The sequence below is a fragment of the Triticum dicoccoides genome, chromosome 5B (genome assembly GCF_002162155.2).
Source record: "Triticum dicoccoides isolate Atlit2015 ecotype Zavitan chromosome 5B, WEW_v2.0, whole genome shotgun sequence".
NCBI classification, from domain to species: Eukaryota; Viridiplantae; Streptophyta; class Magnoliopsida; order Poales; family Poaceae; genus Triticum; species Triticum dicoccoides.
The window spans coordinates 623,564,761-623,584,904 of record NC_041389.1 but is presented as its reverse complement, the minus strand read 5'-3'; the positions used below and the strand labels follow the sequence as shown (position 1 = coordinate 623,584,904).

General features: G+C 49.5%; 3 protein-coding genes across 3 annotated transcripts; 2 read left to right on the top strand and 1 right to left on the bottom strand.

Annotated features, from left to right (window-relative positions):
* Positions 1-11,344: 11,344 nt before the first annotated feature.
* On the top strand, positions 11,345-13,349 carry LOC119306373 (basic blue protein-like). The gene is made up of 3 exons (XM_037582610.1): positions 11,345-11,497; positions 12,793-12,817; positions 12,898-13,349. Exons 1-3 carry the CDS (start codon positions 11,345-11,347, stop codon positions 13,104-13,106), a joined length of 387 nt encoding a protein of 128 aa, XP_037438507.1. The 3' UTR covers positions 13,107-13,349.
* A 552-nt stretch (positions 13,350-13,901) lies between these two features.
* On the top strand, positions 13,902-14,390 carry LOC119310291 (zinc finger A20 and AN1 domain-containing stress-associated protein 7-like). The gene has a single exon (XM_037586090.1). The coding sequence runs from the start codon at positions 13,902-13,904 to the stop codon at positions 14,388-14,390; it is 489 nt and encodes a 162-aa protein (XP_037441987.1).
* Positions 14,391-16,622: 2,232 nt separating this feature from the next.
* Positions 16,623-18,211, bottom strand: LOC119306372 (peroxidase 2-like). The gene is made up of 2 exons (XM_037582609.1): positions 17,955-18,211; positions 16,623-17,579 (listed from the first exon to the last, which is right to left on the bottom strand). The coding sequence occupies exons 1-2, from the start codon at positions 18,171-18,173 to the stop codon at positions 16,803-16,805; spliced, it is 996 nt and encodes a 331-aa protein (XP_037438506.1). The 5' UTR covers positions 18,174-18,211; the 3' UTR covers positions 16,623-16,802.
* Between the last annotated feature and the right edge of the window lie 1,933 nt (positions 18,212-20,144).

The window sequence follows — 20,144 nt, the reverse complement described above, 5'->3', positions numbered from 1 at the left end:
ACATGTTGTTCGCTCTCCTTTTGAGGCCGTTTTCACCGTGTGCTCGTTTATGTTGTATTGGACAGGTCTTCTTAAGAATGCTGATAAGGATGTGTTCTAGGAGGGCGTCCATGTGCTGATGAAAGAAGCCACGTAAAGGCATGGTTGAAGCCCATAATAGCTGCATTGGGCACGGGGCAGGCCATATGATCTCTGAGCTTATGTGAAGTGATGATGGCTTGTGCTCCTGGTCAGTAGTGTTGACAGACTTGCTGGTTGTCATTTGTCTTTGGGTTTGATACTATCATCTGTAGATGTGTTCTCAGGTTTCGAGCATTGTAGCGGGTTTCCTTGCAATGCACCAACTCGCCTCCCTCACTTTTCCTTCTCCTTTCCTTGTTGGTGTTTGTATATTGGCTCGGTGATTTCAGTTAAGCAAATAATGAAAAGGGGGTGCTCGGTTGGAAAAAATTGCCAACGGATGTTCAACAAGATAATTCGGATAGCAAAGTGTACAGTTTAAATTATTATTTTTTGAGGGGTGTACATTTTAAATTTAGATAGCAAAGTGTAATGCAGAGACATTTCAAACAAGATAATTTTTTATTCGAGGGAAAAAACCAGATTGAATTTTGCAGAAAAGACAAGTCCATTGATTAATTTGTTCCACGGATTACTCCGTTGGGTACTGATAAGAACTGAGGTAGGAACGGAGGCGTTTGGTTTGATTGGATATGACGGCTGGTATTGGGCGCAGGGGGGCCACCCGCGGGACAGGAAAAGAGCGATCTGAGTGGCTCGCGGGATGGTGGGGCCAGATCGCTGGCTTGGAGGAACCTGCTCCGTCCGCCCGCTCGTGGGCTGGGCTGGGTGCCGCCGCATGAGATGCTGGGCCGGTAGGGCGTGGATCGCGTGGACTCTGTTCGTCTGTAGTAGCCGTGTGGTGTGGGTGGGTGGGCGTCGCGGAACCCTAGGTACGACGTATAGAACCTAGGGCTACATACGCATTTCCCCGTATATACAGAAATTCATTTTTCCGTTTCCCCTTTCCCCTTTCCTCCAGCCGACAGCCGACGGCGCTAGTAGAGCTCGCCAGTGAGGAGTGACGCCGGTGGGTCATAGCGGGATGGCGGATGCGCGTGGATCGGTCGGGACGACGGTCGATGGACTCGACCTCGAGCTGCGTCTCGGCCTGCCCTCCGCGCCGATCGGGTACGACATCGACCTCGCGCTCTTCGCCGGCCAGATCCCGGTCGAGAGCGTCGCCTTTCCGGAGGTCGAGAGGTCGGGCGATCTCGCCATTGTGGGCCCGGTGGAGAGCGCCGCGGCCGCGGCGGTGGAGAAGGGGAGCGGCCTCGCCATCGTGGTCTACGATGGCTCGGAGCGCGGGGACGACGTGCCCCCCGCGGTGACCGAGAGCGTCGCCGTCGCGGAGGTGGACAAGGCGAGCGATCTCGCCATCGTGGTCTACGAGGGCCCGGCGGGTGGCGACGACGCGCCGCCCGCGATGGGGGAGCTCGGGGTTTTGGCGACCCCGGATGACGAGCCGCAGGACGAGCATGTCGAGGCCGGGCAGATCGTCCCAGACGTCAGCGCCGGATCATTTACCGCGCTGGCGCTGTGCCATCTCCCCCTGCAATAGGTGCAGCCCGGCCGCGGGATCCCGCTGTTACCCTGGGCCGGCTGCGGCGCACGCCAGTCGCGGAGGAGGGCCGTCGCCGCCGCGCCTGACCCGGCCCTGAATTCCGCCGACACGGTGCGGGCGTGGGTGCGCGACGAGCTAGAGGAGAGCCACCACCTCCCGAGGGACCTGCTGCTGAGCTACATCGCCGAGAAGGTTTTGAGCCAGTCGGATATGAACTCCGGACAGGCCCGCTTCCTCCTCCCGGCCAGCGCAGACGCCCGCCTCTGCGCCTTCCTCAACCCCGTCGAGATCGCGGCGTGCGGCTTCAACAATACCGAGCGGCAGGTAAAGAGGACGAGGATCGTCGGGGAAAGAGCCAGGCCGACGACGTACACGGGGGTGCCGTTGTCCGTCTACGTGAGCAGCGGCCGGCCGGGGTCATGGCGTGTCTGGATTTTTTGTCCAAAAGGACCCCCTACCGAGATGAATTGACAAAAGAGACTATCTCTGGATCAATTTGACAAAAAGGACCCCCTCAGCGGTGGCGGCAGGCGCGGCAAGCGACACGTGGCACCTGCCGCCACGCCAGGAGGCGGCGGGCCCGGCCGCCACCGCAGGAGGCGGCCACCCCAGCCGAACGGATTCCCCACAGTGCGTCGCGGCGCGACGGAACGGGGGGGACCAGGTGGGCCCTGCCGCCACCGGGCGCGGCGGCTAGCCCTGGCGCGGCCGCTGCCTGGCCGACAGGCCCTGCTGCGAGCGGGCCCCGCCAGTGGGCCTCGCCGCCACAGCCTGAGGCGGCCTCACCTGGCTGACAGTGCTGGCCGACAGCTGGTGCTGCTCGGTTGCCGAGGCGTGGGCCCCGCCGCCACTAGCGCAGGCGGCCGTTGCTGCATGCGCGCTGATTCCCGGGCCGACATGAGCACTATAGTAAATGGCGTTGATTCCCACGTGTATGTGATTGCTTGTTGCTAATGATGCTGATTTTCATGATTGAGCGGGAATCCGATGCGGTGTGCTAATTTCACGGGCTCGCTGTTGCAAACTGGGCTGATTCCTTGCAGTGTGGATCTGCAGTGTGACCGACATGAGAACTGTGGCAAATGGCGCTCATTCCCATGCTTTGAAAATTGCTGCTGCAGGTGAGGTGACAGCACCCAAGTGCGTGATTTCCGCGCGGTGATATGGACACTGATGCCTGCTTTTGGTTCTGTAGTGCCGACACTACAGGGATCCTAAAATATCCTGCCTAATTTCCTCTGCTCTCGCTTATTTTGTCGCCATCATTAATCGTCTGAGCCTATAAAAGAAGACACCGAGGCTCTCGTCCAGCCATCCTAGAAATCGCCAGTGCGCAAAGTGTGTACACATTTTTTTCAGTCGATATGAGTTTGCCTTGTTCGGATCAAAGCATTAGGCCGAGGAAAATGAAGACTGCAAGTTTGCCTCCTGGGGTGGCAGTCCTGCGGTGTTGTTGTGGCGATCTTTGCAAGGTGAAGTAGGTGACGGATTTTTCAGATTGGTTGGGCATGAAGTTTTTCATGTGCGCCAATTATGAGGAAGATCCTGCCGTAGCTATTTCAGAGTACGACAAGCCTCCGGTATGGTTTAACCATCACGAATAGATATTGTTGGTATTTTCATTGATTCTTTATTAACATTCTTGTTTCTTGTTGTATTCTCCTCCGCCTCTGTGCATGTACTATCGTTGGATTGACACGGAGAAGCCGGCTTGGGCAGTGACTGAGATTCGTGAAAGAAGTCGCCATGCGTGGAATAGTTTATTTGTGGAAGAGCGACGCGAGAAGGCGGAAGTTAAGGAGAAAGCAGAGCAAGAGAGAGAGTTAAAAGAATACTATGCGGAGCAACACCGTTTTTTTGAGGAAATGAGAAAGAAAAACAGGGAAGAGGCTCGTCACATGGAGGAGCAGGAACGACAGCGAAAGGAGGCTCGTGAGGCGGAGAGGCAGAGAAAGAAAGAAAGGGCTCGTCAGGCCAAGGCAGCAGAAGAAGCTGGCGATGGAAAAGGAAAATATCCACGTTGGACTCAGTAGATTCCTGTGGTAGTATTTTAAATTTCGCAATCATTTGTATCTTTATTTCTGCAGTTTAATGTAGCTTCATTTCAGTAGTTAAATGTAGCTTTATTTAAATTCTACGATGTATCTTATTTTCAGTTGTACCTTGTCGTGTTGTATCTTATTTTCAGTTGTACCTTGTCATGATGGAAAAAATATATAGTTTTAGAATATAGTAGTGGCATTTTTCTTTCCCTCCACTAATTATCGAGCATCGTGCAACAACTATAAAATAAAATTAAGACAGAACATAATGCCTTACAATAAGAGAGTACAAATTAATAATGCAAGTACATCTGAATTAAACGGTACAACTGGAATACAACTTAAAAACTACATGAAGGCATCATCGTCATCCTCCGTCGATGCAGAACTCTTGCCCTTCGAGGATGCAGAACTCATACCCTTGGACGATGAAGAACTCTTGCCCTTCGAGGATGCAGTACTCTTGCCCTTGGATGATGCAGAACTCTTGCCCTTTGACGATGCAGAACCCGGAAGCGGCGGCATGAAGATATCATCTTCGTCCTCGCTCTCCTCAGTCCATAAAAATGGATGGTTTTTTGCAGTCCTTCTAAAAGTTTCACTCTTCGGCTCCACAACCTTCTTCCACCTTGCATCCAACCTAAGAAGTTCTTTACGTACCTCCTCATAGGTCCTTTCAGGCCACCCAGACCTACGTAATTGGTGAGCCAACTCATTCATTATGGTGTCACTACCGGTGAGATCGTCCCATGGAACTATCCTATTGTCCATCCTGAAATCGGTAGCTAGCCTCAGAAGAGTGCTACTCATCCCAGGGTGAAAACTACGATCGAAAGGATAATGGGACATCTCGACTACACTACACTCGAATGCTTATCCACCTCCGTCTGAAGGGGGTTTTATAGGTAAAGAGGAGAAAATGGCGGGAAAGAACGACTGCGGTATGGGCGGAAAGGGTTGGCGGGAACATATGGCGAGAAACGGGTGGCAGGAAGATATGGCGGGAAGGGGTTGGCGGGAAACGGGTGGCGGAACATATGGAGGGAAAGCGTTTGCGGGAAAATATTGAGGGGAGAGCGTTGCTTGAAAATATATTTTTTTCAATGTCTAAGACGGGCAATGGTTTATCTACAAATCATAATATTTACAGCAACATGCACATTATTCACAATAGTACATCAATACAAAAAATATTAACAAAATTACAGTGTCATTTTTTACCTTAGCTCCAATATGAATGTGCTTGCGAATGCAATTAAGCGTCAAAATAGTTCCAATAAATATCCGTCGCCAGTACTATATGAACGGAGTCAACCTGTTATCACATTAACATCAATATTACACACGGATTTTTCTTCCTGCTAACAAAATGGAAACACAATTTCTTCAATCACGTATTCTCCTCCTTGTTTGCTACTAAGATGAATTATTTTACCTAATTACATACATCATTAAGTACATTAGCACCTAATCTGAACATATAAAATTTAGATTATTGCGACATAACAAAGTAGACCTACGGTCTCCTAACTATAGACTTATTAATAAACATACCACATAAAATAACATACCACATGAAATAACATACCGCATGCAATAAAAAATATTGTAAATGTTGTATCTGTCGTCTGAAATTATTTCTAACCTCTACGCACTAACATCGCATAGCTAATGACGAGCTAAAAGACTAACTAATTACCACCCTGCATGCACAAATAAATAAATGTATTGCAAAGCTCACACCTTGATCTTCAACTTCGTACTACACTTTCGCAATGCAAATCCTTCTCCTCAAGCTCTAAATGACTCCAAATGACTCCTTCAAATGCTAAAATTATGCCTAAAACAATAGAGAATACACACTTAGGAACTAATCAAACAGAACAAAAACATCATGCATATGAACGAAACCAACAAAAATGGATAGATCTTACCTTAATCTAACTTTTCTTCAACTTCATCATCTTTAAAATCAAACTCCAAATCGACCAAAATCACGAGTAAAAGTGGCTACCTAGTTTTCCTTTCTGTCTATGTATGCGCTCAGAGAGAGCTAAGAGGTAGAGGAGGCAACCAGAGATATGCGAGAGAGAGTGTATGCGCACGGAGTCGCGGATGTGCGTTTAAAAAGAAGAGGACCACTGTATTGTCGGCAGAGCAAGCCAGAACTCACCTACCACGGCATCGGATTCCAGCATCGCGGTGTCTCATCATACGCAGCAACAACAACGCCTGAGTGCTGTCGCTTCGGCCGGAGAAATAGACGGAAGCGAGAATCACGCACAGCTTTAATTAGTGTCGTTTACATAGCAATCAGTACTACAAAGTTTAGGCGGGAATCCAATCATCGAAACTTGTGGCAGGCAAAACAAGGAGCTGGGAAAAGCAGCGCCCGTGAAAATCTGCGCCACCGGAATCAGCGCCGCACCGGAATCAGCGCCGTCTGCGCCGTTGTCGCGCGTGCAGCTGCAGGGTCGCCGCCTCCTGCAGTGGCGGCGTGGCCCACAGGCGGGGCCCGCGAGCATCACAAGTTGTCGGCCCGCGCCCGACAGCGGCAACAGAGGCCGCCTCGCTAGGTGGCGGCATGGCCCACCAGGCCTGGCCGTTCCGTCCCGGCTCGGCGCACTGTGCTAACACGGTAATTTCCCGCGCGGCCGCCTCCGGCGGTGGCGGCCGGGCACGCCGCCTCGTCGCGTGGCGGCAGGTGCCACGTGTCGCCTGCCGCGCCTGCCGCCACCGCTGAGGGGGTCCTTTTTGTCAATGTTTTTGACATGTGGTCTTTTTTGGCAATTCTGTTGGCCAGAGGGTCCTTTTGGACAAAAAATCGGCGTGTCTGACCAGCTGAAGTTGAACAAGTTCCACCGCAGCGGCTGCACCGTGATCAACGGTTGGAGGTACAGGCGCTTCATGGAGTTCTGCGGCCTGAAGGCGGGCGACGGCGTCGAGGTGTGGGCGTTCCGGTGGCCGCCTGAGCTCGGTCCGTGCCTTCTCATCGCCAAGAGGGACGGCGTCCGCCCCGCCCGAAACCCATAGCGTGTGTAGTCCTCTCGCCGGGGATACTACTGCTGCATGTCAACTGCCTACCAGATGGTATCGATCGCAATTAGGAAACGATTTCATGTTTTGTTTTGTGGGATAATTTCATGTTGTTGTTGTATCGTAGTATAGTAGTGATACATGTCTCTTTCTTGGTCTGACTATCATTTCAACTTTAGGAAAGAGATCATCTCGAATTCATGTTGTTAAATTTGTATCTTAGCAAGCTCTCCTTAGTTATGGTCCATGTACAATCCATGTCTTCAGAAAACATTGTGTTTCAGTTATATATGGATGCAGTCGCTTGTATCACATTCGAATTGTTCTTCTTATGGGTACAAGTTATATATGGGGCAGCTGCAAGGTACCTTTTTTTTCAGGGAATTACGAGAAATTTTTTCAACAAAGGAACTCTTGAACAACCAAATAACATGGCGCACACATATAGTGGGCGGTTACAAGGCGCGCAAACACCCAAGAAATAAGTTGGCGCGTGCTTACCTTAGAAATAACTTAACTTGGCCATGTATATTGGACGGTTACAAGGCCCTAGAATAAGTTGGTGCACGCTTACGCCAAGAATAACTTGGCGCACACGTATGCGAAACTATCCATACGACCTATGTTATCTTATTAACCATTTACTGAATATATGTTTTGAAATATTATATTTGTAATTAACTAGTATTTTTCATGACAAACTTGTAAAAAAAATTCTCCCTCGGAACTAAGAACTAAACGCATTTTTGTTAATATGATTCCAAAGATAAATAAGTTACATTACACTTCCTACTCCTAACAAGTTTAGTTATTTTGGTCAATTCTAAAAACCAGATATAAAATAGATCTTGTTGCTCATATCTGCAGAAATATAGTGCATAACTTGTAGTTATGACCTTGTGATAACTTTTACTTTGTTAGGAAATCTTGCCTCATTTATCTCTTAGGCATGCCCTCCTTGAAATCATTAGCATATCTCCAAAGGAATGCATGCCCCAATCATTAGATTGGCTGATAGCCGAGCTGCAGGTGGGCAACTCAAATGCATGTTCATTTGGGTATTATATCAAAGCCTATGAAATTTCACCAAATTTTGTCTTCTAAGAGATTGTGTAAAATTATGCAGAACAACACCATAAAAAATGTCTCAAGGACAAAAAAAACCTTGCAAAAAAGTATCACGGTGGAAAGAAAAGGTAGGTAAAAAAGTTTCACAGGCATAAAAGTATTGCCAAAAAGTAAATTTTCAATATTAAATAGCATAAACAAGGCATTCGGTGTTCAGTTCAAAAGGGTTGGAAAACCACCTCATCCCCCTAGTAGGCTATTTTTTATGTAATTAGAAATAAAGTCTACATCTTTTTCTTTTTCCTATAGTTTAACTAATGTGTGAAGAGAGATAGTCTCACCATGAGAGGGCGGCAACCTTATTTTTCATTTCTTTAAACGAATGCACCCACAAATAAAGTTTGAACAAACTTTTCTAATGGTGATCGAACTTGGGTGGGAGTCCTAAATTTCCATAGGATAGAAAGGATGACCTCATGTCAAATGGAGTCATCGCTGTTTGACGGTGTTGATCTTTTTGATGGGTCTTGGAAGCGGGAGGGCGGCGCGATGTCCAACTGGAGTCGAATCCGCATTGCTTTCGGACAGTTGAGGTAGAGGCGATTGCTGTCTTGGGAGGTGCATGTACCATTTTTATAAACCACATATGGCACTGGGACGGTGTTCAACTCACAAAAACCATACCCCCCCCCCCTCATAGACTATATTTTTATGCAAGTTCAAGTATTATTTCAAATTATGTTTCTTCGTTGTAACATTGAGCTCTTACATGATTTTATTAATTTCCTTCTTTTTCTTGAAAAAAAGAAACGTAGGAACTGATAGCCCCTTAGTAGCAGTGAACTATATGCATCGACTCATTGAAAATTGTAGAATTTCTCAAGTCCTAAGTCTTTCAAAGTATAGAAAGGAGGAACTCTGGCCTAGTGGAATCGTCGATGTTTCACGGTGTTGATCTGCTTGATAGGTCTTGCAAGCGGGAAGGTGGCGCGATGTCCAGGTGATGCCCAATTCGATTGCTTTTGGCCAGTCGAAGAAGAGGTGATCAGTATCTCCGAAGGTGCAATAACCATTTTTGGAAACCACATATGGCATTGAGTGTTCAATCCATAAGGATTGGAAACATTATTTTTCTCCCATAGGCCATTTTGTATGCAATTTGAAATAAAGTCTACATCTTTCCACTTTTCCTGTAGTTTAACTAACACGTGAAGAGAGGTAATCTCACCGAGAACGGGTGGCAATCTTGTCGTTTTATTGTTTAAACCGGTGCATCAATAAATCAGGGTTTGAACAAAATTTCTAACGGTGACCGGACTAGGGTGGCTGGAGTTTCGAATAACTGCAACATTTCTTGAGTCCTAAATCTTTCAAAGTATAGAAAGGAGGACCCGGTGCCTAATGTAATCATCAAGTTTTAATGGCGCCGGTGTGCTCGACATGCCGTGGAAGCGGAGGGATGTATGATTCCCTGATGGAACCAAATCCGCATCGTTTTCTACAGTTGAAGAAGAGGTGATCGGTGTCTTCACATGTGCATGAACCTTTTATGAAACCATATACGTTATTGGGTATTCAATTCACAAGAACTGGAAACCTTGTATTTTTTCCCATAGACTATTTTTTACGCAATTTGATGTAAAAACTACATTTTTCTGTAGTTCAACAAAAAGCTTTTATTACAAATTATGTTTCTCCATTGTAACATAGAGCTCTTATAAGAAATTTTTATTGTCGTCTTTTTCTTAACAGAAATCAAACGAATAGAATGATTTCGTGTGTTGTGTCCACTCCATAGGTAAGTAAGTACTCCTACACACTGTTGTGATGGCAAAAATATGTCGAATATGATGGAGGGATTCCTGGTAATAATCATGAGCTTCTCTATGTGATACCTTGGGCTGCCGCTCAACTATACATAAATTGTGAGGGGTCCATTTCCAATTCCTAATCGACAAGATTGCTAGTAAGAGGATGTGGGCATTGAAAAAAAAAAACCACCTCCGTCAACCACTACATATTGGTCAAAATCACCCATCACTACTCTACCTATTTATCACCTCACCCCTCTCATCCTTCCAAAGGGTACGACAAAAACCATTACCAAGCTTCAGCTTCAGTGATCCTTTCTTTGGGTGGAAACGAACAAGGTCTTGGGAGGGAAGGGCAAGGTGAGATGGGACATTGTTTGCCAACCGAATGCTCTTGGGGGATTGGGAATCCTCAACGTCAAAAATATTCCGAGAGCTCTTCAACTGCAGTGGCCATGGTTAGAGTGGACGGACCCCTCGAGAGCATTGGTTTGGCTTTGGAACTCCGTGCGATGCTGAGGTCATGGACCTTTTCTACAAATATACCACCATTAATGTTGAGGATGGGATGAAAACCACATTTTGGCATGCCCCATGGCTCAATGGTGCAAAGCCAGAGGATATTGCCCCCTCAATTTTTGAGCTATTCAAGATCAAGAGTGGCTCTATCAATAAGGCCCTCATGGGGGAGAAGTGGATTACTAAGATTGATACTTCTTTCGGGCTCAACACTAATAACCTGCTGGAATTCTATTCCCTTTGGGGTCTTCTCCTCCAGGTGCACCTATGTGAGGACGTGCCTAGTTCTATAACCTTCTGGAACTTACCCGATTGCTGCCGCAAATGAAAACCAATTCGAGGACCCCCCCCCCCCTCCCATCAACCATGAAGGCGGCGGTCTGGAGCAATTGGGCGCCACCGAAGATAAAATTCTTCGTCTGGCTTATCCTGCAAAACAATATTTGGACTACGGACCGCTTGCAACGAGGGGGTTGTCGTAACTATGGTCGATATTCTGTTCGGATGCCGATACTCTATGCGCATCTGGGCCATAGTCGGAGATTGGCTCGGCATCCACGACATGTCCTTTGATGATTGGCCAAACTTTCAAAGTGTGGCTCAATGGTGGTCCGCTGTGATCCACATCAACGGCCAACGAAGGAAGGCTCTTGCATCTTTGGTGATTCTCACGTCATGGGAAATCTGAACGAGAGGAATTTTCAGGTCTTGAGGAACATCTACACCTTGCCACCGGCGATATTCACCATCATCAAGCGCGAGGCGGCACTTTGGGGCATTGCTGGGGCCAAACACTTGAGGTTGATCATGCTGTGAGGGTAATTCGTTACATGTATTTGCACCCTCGGGCGAGAGTTGTAATTCTAAACCTTCTTCCTAATAAATTAATATAAAATGTGGCAAAGCTTTTGTCCATGTTTTCCAAAAATGGAGAGGAAGAAATCAATGTTATTTCGTCCGGCCGTAAAAAACACAGGAATTCCCCTGCCCACTCCTTCCTTGCCACCGAGAGCCCAGCTTGCGCGGGCAGGTGCGCATCGTTGGCTGTACGTACGTGCTTTAATTCTGCATCGATCACACCGTGAACGGCTTGTCGTGTTCCAAACCAGCCAAAGCCACCGGCTCCCATAGCAACCACTATATGTACACGCGCCACGAAGCCGATACACAAACGCACACAACGCAACCTCCAACATACCGATCGACCCACCGTACTTGCGCACGCCTCCCCGTCGCCTACAGTAATGGCCTCTCCTAAAGTCGCGCTCGCCGCCATGGCCGTCATCGTCGCCGTGGCCGCCTTGCTCCCGGCGACGGCCTCCACGGCGTCGTACACGGTCGGCGACGACTCCGGGTGGGACGTCGGGGTCGACTACCGCGCCTGGGCCAGCGGCAGAGTGAATTGCAGAAAACCACCACATTTCAGCTTAGGTTTGCAGAAAACACTCTTCTACGTTTTTGCTGCGGAAAACACTGATTTTTTTCTAATCTTTTACAAAATACACTGATGGGCTCCTTAGGTCATTTAATCATGATTATGACATATGGGTCCCACATTTGATGACATGGCGTAACGTTTTGTGGTAGACAATGTTAGGCTGGTCTTTTTTTCAAAAAAACCCTCCCTCCCAAAGATAAATCCAAATCGCGGGGAGCGCTCGCCGTCCGAGCTGCGGCGCCCGCAGCCAGATTCCTCTGTCTCCGCCGGGGGCACCGGTGGCGCAGCGGCAATGGAAGCCACCGTCGACAGCTAGGGGGTAGTCGAGGGGCGGCTCTACAGTCGACGACCTCTGGCTGCGGATGCGGGAAAGGGGAGATGGGCCCGGGGCGTCGGGGACTCGTGTGGCAGCAGCGACGGCGAGCCCGGCGGCCTCCCCGACCTCGGCCCTGGCGCAAGCAGCGGCGGTCGCGCCTCCTCTTCACCATCCTCCGTCCTCTCTCTTTCCTGAGCAGGCGGCGCGCCTCCCGGCGGCCTCCACGACTTCGGCCCTGGAGCAAGCAGCGGCGCGCCTCGCGGCGGCCTCCCCGATCTCGACCCCGGAGCAAGCAGAGGCGCGACCTCGAGCAGCACGGGAACGAGCCTCGGCGGCGGCGCACATCACAAGAGCAAGTAGCGGCGCGGCGGCGCACAACACGAGCACAAGCAGCAACAACGGCGCGGCGGCGCGCAGCGCCGGAGCAAACAGCAGCAACGGTGCGGCGGCGCGTAGCCCCGGAGCAAGCAGCGGCCATGCGCAAGCAACAGCGGCAGCTCAGCGGCGCGCAGCACGTGCACAACCAAGCAACGCCCCTCGTCGGTGAGCTCCGCCGCTGCCGGGGCACCGGCGTGGGCGACAGCGCACGAGCGCTGGATGGCCGGCGGCAAAGTACAGTCGAGCTTGGCATGGCAAGGGCCTGATTGCATTTCTGTTTTCTGATAGAAGGGTGCCACTGCAAAAATATCAGGGACTATTTGGTAATTTCACATCACACCATGTCTAACGCCGTTTGGGACCTATAGTTACGCCACGTCACCAAAGTTGGGCCCCACTTGTCATAAACGAGGTTAAAATGCCCAAACAGACGGACCAGTGCTTTCTGCAAAAGATTAGGCCGAGAATCAGTGTTTTTTGCAACATTTTCGTAGAGGAGTGTTTCCTGCAAACCTACACTGTAATGTGGTGGTTTTCTGCAATTCACTCCCAGCGGCAAGAAGTTCAGAGTCGGCGACACCCTCGGTACGTCTCGTCTCGGGGCACCAACATTGCATGCACGGCGTTGGTACATTGAGTTGATCCATTTTCGTCTGTGCGTGCAGAGTTTTTGTACTCGTTGGGGGAGGCCGAGCACAACGTGGTGTTGGTGGACGCGCAGAGCTTCGCGGCGTGCACCGTGCCGAGCAACGCGCCGACGCTGACCACCGACGACGACAAGGTGTCGCTGACGCAGGCCGGGCAGTGGCTCTTCATCTGTGGCATCGAGGGCCACTGCCAGGACGGCATGAAGCTCGCCGTCAACGTCCACTGATCCACTGTCGATCAACTGGAGGAGCAGCCACTGCAACCCTGACTCCCGGGAATAAAGTCTTCAGAGTTACACCCTCTGTTCCTCAATGTAAAGACTTTTTGACAGTTTAAATTAAAAATGTCAGAACGTCTTATAGTATTTAGGAACAGAGATAGTAGACTACATTGTAGTAGTAGCATTACGCAATTCCAGCCAGTGCTTGGGTCCCGGCTCAGTTTCCCTGTTGAATTCAACTGCCTTATGTTTTTTCCACGTTGTACCAAATTTAATCAAGAGCCACAGTTTGATTCCCCGCAAGAAAAGAGGTACAGTTTCATACATTATCATTTATCAATGTATTATAGGTATCTAGAAATAAAATATGTATTGAGATTTGTTTTCTTGAAAAATCTATTGGGATTTTTTTTGAGCTCATATTGGGAGAATATAAGACTATGAGTCACGTTCATTTGTAACCAGGTCCTTTGGCCAAAGTTGGTAATGGAATGAAAATTAAGGTGAGAAAGCTGTCCCCTTCAGACCCTTTTTTTTTTTGGCTAAAACATGCAATGATGTTTTGGATCCGTAAAAAATGTTACAAGGACAAAAATAACTTATGAAGAAGTGTCACAGGGACAAGGAGAAACTTGGTAAAAAGTGCACGGGAATAAAATACTTTCTACGTGGAACTGACGCTCGGTTTCCGTTTAGCAGTGGTGACACCGCAAGCCGGTCGGGTTCGTTGGACGTATTCGGCACAGATGCGGATGCCACTCCTACAGACCGGCGGAAGTGTTCGAGGACTACCTAGCGGCGATGGACGCATGGGCGACGACGCAGAAGCGCAAGTGCCTGGACAAGGAGGAGACGGCTGGCATGTGCGCCAACGGTTGCGGCTTCTTCGGCGCCGCCGCCACCGGCAACATGTGCTCCAAGTGCTACCTGGACCACGTAACCCACACCGCTAACGCCATGGCCACCTCGACCGGGCCTCCGGAGAAGAAGGCCAGGATGATCGTCGCCGTCCCGTCCTCTGATGTTGCGGCCGCCTCCTCCACCGCCGCCGCAGTTGAATCCTCTGCGACGTCCGTGAAGCAGCCGCCGGTGGCGGCGAACCGGTGCGCGACGTGCCGCAAGAAGGTGGGCCTGCTGGGGTTCCGATGCCGCTGCGAGGCCACCTTCTGCAGCGTGCACCGCTACTCGGAGAAGCACGACTGCGGATTCGACTACAAGACCGCCGGCCAGGAGCAGATCGCCAAGCACAAACCTGTCGTGGTTGCGGACAAGATCACCCGAAGGATCTGAAGCCCACAAAAAACCACGAGATCAACGGCGAACCGATCAAGCAGTAGTCATGGCGGCCTCGATCGAGGATATGATTGATCGATCTTCTTGTATTTTCTAGGTGTTGGAACGTGTAAATGCTACTAGTTTGGACTTCGGAGATTGTACTGTGAACAACTGTGTTTGATTCATCGAATTGATCAACAAGAGAATTTAGTTCATAGGCTGGTCAGCTGTGACCGTATGTATAAATAAACTGAATATAATTACTTTGGTACCAAATGTGATACATCTGAGATCTAAAATGGCCAATCTATTGCATGTGGATCGATGTGGCTAAGACTAATCCATGTCAATATTTGACATGCTGAGATGGACGGGGGACCCACCTGTCAGGCACTCATTTTCTTTCCCCCTTTTTCTTCTCTCCTTCCCCGTGTCTTCCCTACGCCGGCTCCGTGTATTTTTTGCAGGGGATGGCCCGCCGGCGGGCGCACATCCGCCCTTCCGTACGCTGCCGCGTTGCAGGGAACCAGGTCCTCAGACAATTTAGTCATATTCTGCCTTGTGTGCTTTCCGAGTCCAACAGTATCAGCACCACTTGATTTGCAACGAGAGCTCTTAATAGTTCATTTTTTTGTTTTTGCATTTTTGGATGATCTAGCTGCACCCGACAGAGCCTTGACTGGCTGAAGCTGTTCCTCTTCCACTGCTTCCTGCAAAGCAATAGCATCCAATACAACATCAGGAAAAATGTCACTCTCCCCGTTTGCACTGCAATTGCATGTGTTTGTTGCGTGTCTTGTCCTTGCTTAGCACTTACATGACCAGGTGCAATTGTTTCACCAAGCTGAAGCAGAGACCATTAGTGCGGTTTTTTTTTTGCAAATATGACCATTGGTGCGTCTGTACTCCTTCAATTGTTTAGCTCCGCAATTCCCCTGAATTTGCATGTTGCTTGCCATCAAATATACTACTCGTTTCGATCCGAATTAATTGACGCTGCTTTAGTACAACTTTGTATTAAAGTTGTACGGTTGTATTAAAATACGAAAACACTATCGCCCACACGTGTGGGCGTTGGCAACTCGCCCACACGCATGGATCTTCGTCCAACCAATTCTGCACGGATCTTGGTGCGTTCTAGCAGTTTTTATGTGCCATGTAGGACTAAACTGATGTATGGGTATTCATCCCGTCGTCCACACGTCCTTTTTTCAACACACGGGTGTTGGTGTGTGGGTGTTTAGTAATTCACCCACACACTAGTTTTCACGCACGCAGAGGGGGCTGGTGTGTGAGCATTTATCACTTCGCCCACACGCCCGTCTCCTAGCGCACACCGAAAGCTGGCAGTTGCCATGTGTTTCTGCAGGTACATGGCAATTGTCCTAGCTTTGCTTGTAAACAGAGTGGCAACTCTCTTTTACCCGAGTTGCCATGTGTTTTTGCATGGTACATGGCAACTGTCGTAGCATGCACGTAAGTAGATGGCAACTCTTTCTTTTACATGGCAACTGCCATAGCGTGCTTGTGATCACATGACAACTCTCTCTTTTACCCGAACATGTTTTTTTGCCATGCCTATTTGTAGTGCTACATGACAACTGCCTAGTGTTAGTGGGTGGCAACTCCTAAGGTTTTAAAATCATGGCAACCGCAGTAGATCAGACCATACATGGCAACTGCAGCTTTAGCAACCATGGCAACTGTAGTTGTCCGACATGGCAACCGAAGTTCAGCGACATGGCAACTGCAATTAAACGAACATGGATGAGGGGTCTGCACCATGGCAACTGCGGGACGCGCAGTGAGTGTCACGCGGACGTGCGGGACCACGAGGTACGAGGCCTGACGTATGGGGCGTGTGGGCGTTATCTATTTCGCCCACACGCACGCGTGTGAGAGGGATCGGGAGGGAAAAAAAGATGTGTGTGGGCATTACTTTTTTTGCCCACACGTAGGCGTGTGGGCTGTTCCTCTTATACACCACACAAAATGTGTGGGCAGATCCCCTAACGTCCACAGGTGTGGCACTTATCGGCGTCCTTAAATTAACATCAATTAATTTGGATCGGAAGGAGTATTTGAATTGTTTAATCCCCCTTTATCATGTTGATTGCGCCAGTACAGATTCCAGTTGGTATCTGACTCACTAGCCACTTTGGACCGATGACGGCCCAACCTGTTAGTACGGGGTAAAACGTAAAACATGTAAAATGGAAAGAAAAGTAGAGCGATCTTCAGGAAGTTGAGTAATTTTGTTAAACCAGAATGTTGTTAACAAAAGCAACTTTTACATAGCTAATTTGAGGTTCGATAATGAAGAAGATATGTAACTAGAATGAAACCAAAATAACAAGGATTAAACCTACTAAGTCCACAAGTTGTAGCTGCCCAAGTGCGCACTTAATTATGTTTAATTCCACCGATCTAGCTCGCATTGTTGGTGGCGAAGCAGACCTTCCTGACTTCGCCAGGGTCGGTCCCGGTAAGCACGTCGATGGCTCCCATCTTCACCATAGCACCCGCGAACCTGGCCATCCACGCGATGGGGTTAGCAGCGTTGTCGGCTACCATGGCCGCCGTCTTGTTGCCGGTCGTCGGTGTCTGGTCCATCAATGTCTGGTCCGACGTGAATAACACCTGCCCAGAGGCCACGTTATGGTAGAACTGGTTGCTCAGCTTGTTCGGATCCGTCACGCGGTTGTTGCTCACGGAGATGAATCCCCCGCCGTTCCTCGGCGGCGGGCACACCTTCTTGAGCGCCGCCGCAAAGGTGGCATTCATAGTGGAGTCGACGGTGGGGTACAACCGTGGGGTGACAAAGTTGCAGTGCGTGAGGCCGAAGGAGTGCGCGCCGGAGAGCACCACCAGGTCCTCCGCGTTGAGGCCTTTGGTGGCGAAGTTGTCAAGGAGTTCTTGAAGCTGAAATGCTGGGGATGGGATGCCTTGGAAGACCTCGTCGGCGATTGATTGGAAGCCGTCGAGGCGGCCGGATGGCATGTGAAAGTTGAAACCTCCTGAGGCGACGATGGAGTCACGCGCTGCAAAGGCCAGGATGTCGGCACATGAGACGACACGAGAGCAGACGGCCTCCACGGCGGCCTTGATCTTGTTCACGGCGTCGTACCCGCGCAGAGGGATTGTTGTTTTCTCAGTTTGCGGGTTGCTGGTGGTCGGGTCCAGCAGAATGGAGGCATCACAACCCTGTAAAAGGTCATTATAAATATACTTTTCCAGATCTGTACGTATCTATGTAGTACATTTCAGTAAAGGTTCATGGAAATACAAATTATATACACATTAAAAATCTGATAGTACTATTTCCACCTTGACAATTTTAGTTTATTCTGAATGTTAGTAGTTAAAATTAGAAAGTTCAATGCATGCTTTCTTGATAGTCTCGTGTATTCAAGAAGGGATACAAGGGGGTAGTATATGAAATGTATATAGAATAAAAACGTCACATATGAAATGCCACCTTGCAGTATGTGACATATGAAATTTATATAGATTTCCAATGAAACCCCAAGTGTTCCAAAATGTAGCGTGGCATGCATGTGCTTTCATTGAGGTACGTACCCTGACAAAGCAATCGTGGAAGAAGAGGCGAACAAAGGCGGCGCCCATGGTGGGGTCGTTGTTGATCATGCCTTGCACGACGTTCCTCACCGTGTCCTCGGCTTGCGGGCACGACGAGTAGTAGAAGCCGTGCTGCAGCCCGGCGGCCATCGACACAGAGCTCAGCGCAGCGGCCATGAACGCCATGAGCACCACAACCTTGCTGGATGCCGTCGCCATCTCCTCCTTGTTCACGTACTACTGTTTGCGTGTGTCTAATGAAAGAGACTTGCAGAGAGAGTGCTTGATGGTGACAATAGTGTGGTTTCGACGAGTATTTATAGATCACGAAGGCCATGAGGACGAGCACGTACATGCATGGCCTTGTTAGCTAGCGTGTTCAGTTCAGTGCATACAAAGAATTCGTCTGAATGATTAGCAGGTTGGTTACCGTACCACACTGGTAGTTGAATTATTTGCAGCTATGGACGCGTTGACAATGCCACATGATATCGTATTATTTTCGTAGAAGATTAGGAAATCACAAGTGTACAATTAATAATCTGGATGATTAGTTCGTTACAGCATGTTGACACTCTTTTTTCTTTGGCGTGGGGGGACAGCATATTTCACTCTTGGGCTTGAACTATGTTGGCAGGAGATTAAAAGGGTGCTTGGATCCAAGGGACTTATTTTAGTCTGACTAAAAATAGTCTCTTTAAGAGGCTAAAGTTCCAAGCACCCCTGACTAAAGAGGGGTTAAAACTAGTCTTGAGACTAAATTTTTTTAGTCAGCGGTACCCCTACTAAAATGTAAATTAGTCCTCTCTCTTCTCATTTAACTCATCTGCTTTAACACAGGCGAGTTCTGGATTGAAGAGTTTGGAGGATAATAAATGCTCATTAACTTGATTTTAGTCGATTTAGTATTTGGATCCCAGCATGGATGAGGCTAGCAAGTTTTAGTCCCACTACTTTTAGTCATGGGACTAAAACGTATCCAAACACCCTCTAATCCTAGCTACGTTGATGAGTTAGGCGTTTATTCCAGCTTTGTTCACGACCATGTTAACACTCCCACCGGCAGTTAGGGGTAACGCAATGCGGCTTCCCAATGATTAAAGTCAGTCCCTTTTTTTTAGAACGAAGGCTCGAGAGAGAGCCCGGCTTTGAATTAACAAAGCCATCAACCGGCCAGGAGTTACATCGGACAGCACCTTACAAGAGGAAAAAGAAAAAGACGGCAGCTACATGGTGCTACTAGACAACTTACAAACCTCAACAACACCAAGCCCTACAACATATTGGACAACAAAGCTTCACTTGATGTCGATGATGTCCCCAGCCGCAGAATGAGCACCATAGGTGGAGCGGAAGCACTAACAAGATGAGACCCATCATAGGCAGGGAGCAAGCCCTCATCTGCACCAGGAGTGGTGAGCTGCAACAAACTACCCGAAACCATCTCCGAAGAGGACCCCTGCCCCTCGTCCAGGCTCGAAGGACGCCGTACCGTCCGAAGATGAGGAAGCTCACCCTAGAGCCAGATAAGATGGCAGCCACGAACAACCTTGAGAGATACTCAGCCCCGCCCCCAGCAGAGACGAGCTCGCCTTGGAAGATCCTCGCCCACACGCATAGAGCCACACACGAAGGGATGAAGCTATCAAGATCGAAGGTGCTGAGGAAGGAAGCGCAAAACGATAAAATCGGACCACGCGACCGTCGATCCCCCAATCCCCAAAACAGAACGCCCTCGCAACTCTCGAACCACCTGAGCGGCACCTCCAGGAAGGTGACGGCGTAGAGCGCCGCTGCCGCCCCATCCAAAAGGACGAGGTTTTCACCCGGGGCGAGAGGGGGAGAGGGGAACAGAACCTCGACGGAGCCTCCAGGGAGGGGCACGGCAACAGTTGATGTCGTCACCGTCGTGGCCGGGCCACACCGGCCAAGGATTTCTCCCGGACTGCCGCCACTCCCGCACCCCAAACGCACCAGATCCGGCGACCAGGGACCGCCAAGGACCAGCAGTGCCGGGGTGGAAGGAGCTATGAGAGGGGGAGGGAAAGACTTGCAGATCTGGCGCCGTCCGCCGGAAAAGACCACACGCGAAGACCAGCCACCAAACGACCGCCGCCACCACGCCGCCCGCGCGGCCGAGGGGGCGGAGCAGCACCCGCGACCACTGCTTGCCGGAGAGCCAGTCGTCGC

What these genes read in the sequence shown, in the direction of transcription:
- LOC119306373 (XM_037582610.1), top strand. Translation starts at nt 11,345, where the DNA reads ATGGCCTCTCCTAAAGTCGCGCTCGCCGCCATGGCCGTCATCGTCGCC. An exon ending in GCGCCTGGGCCAGCGGCAGA is followed by an intron (nt 11,498 to 12,792) that starts GTGAATTGCAGA and finishes CCCAGCGGCAAG; the next exon opens with AAGTTCAGAGTCGGCGACAC. An exon ending in CAGAGTCGGCGACACCCTCG is followed by an intron (nt 12,818 to 12,897) that starts GTACGTCTCGTC and finishes CTGTGCGTGCAG; the next exon opens with AGTTTTTGTACTCGTTGGGG.
- LOC119310291 (XM_037586090.1), top strand. Translation starts at nt 13,902, where the DNA reads ATGGACGCATGGGCGACGACGCAGAAGCGCAAGTGCCTGGACAAGGAG.
- LOC119306372 (XM_037582609.1), bottom strand. Translation starts at nt 18,173, where the DNA reads ATGGCGACGGCATCCAGCAAGGTTGTGGTGCTCATGGCGTTCATGGCC. An exon ending in TCCACGATTGCTTTGTCAGG is followed by an intron (nt 17,580 to 17,954) that starts GTACGTACCTCA and finishes GACCTTTTACAG; the next exon opens with GGTTGTGATGCCTCCATTCT.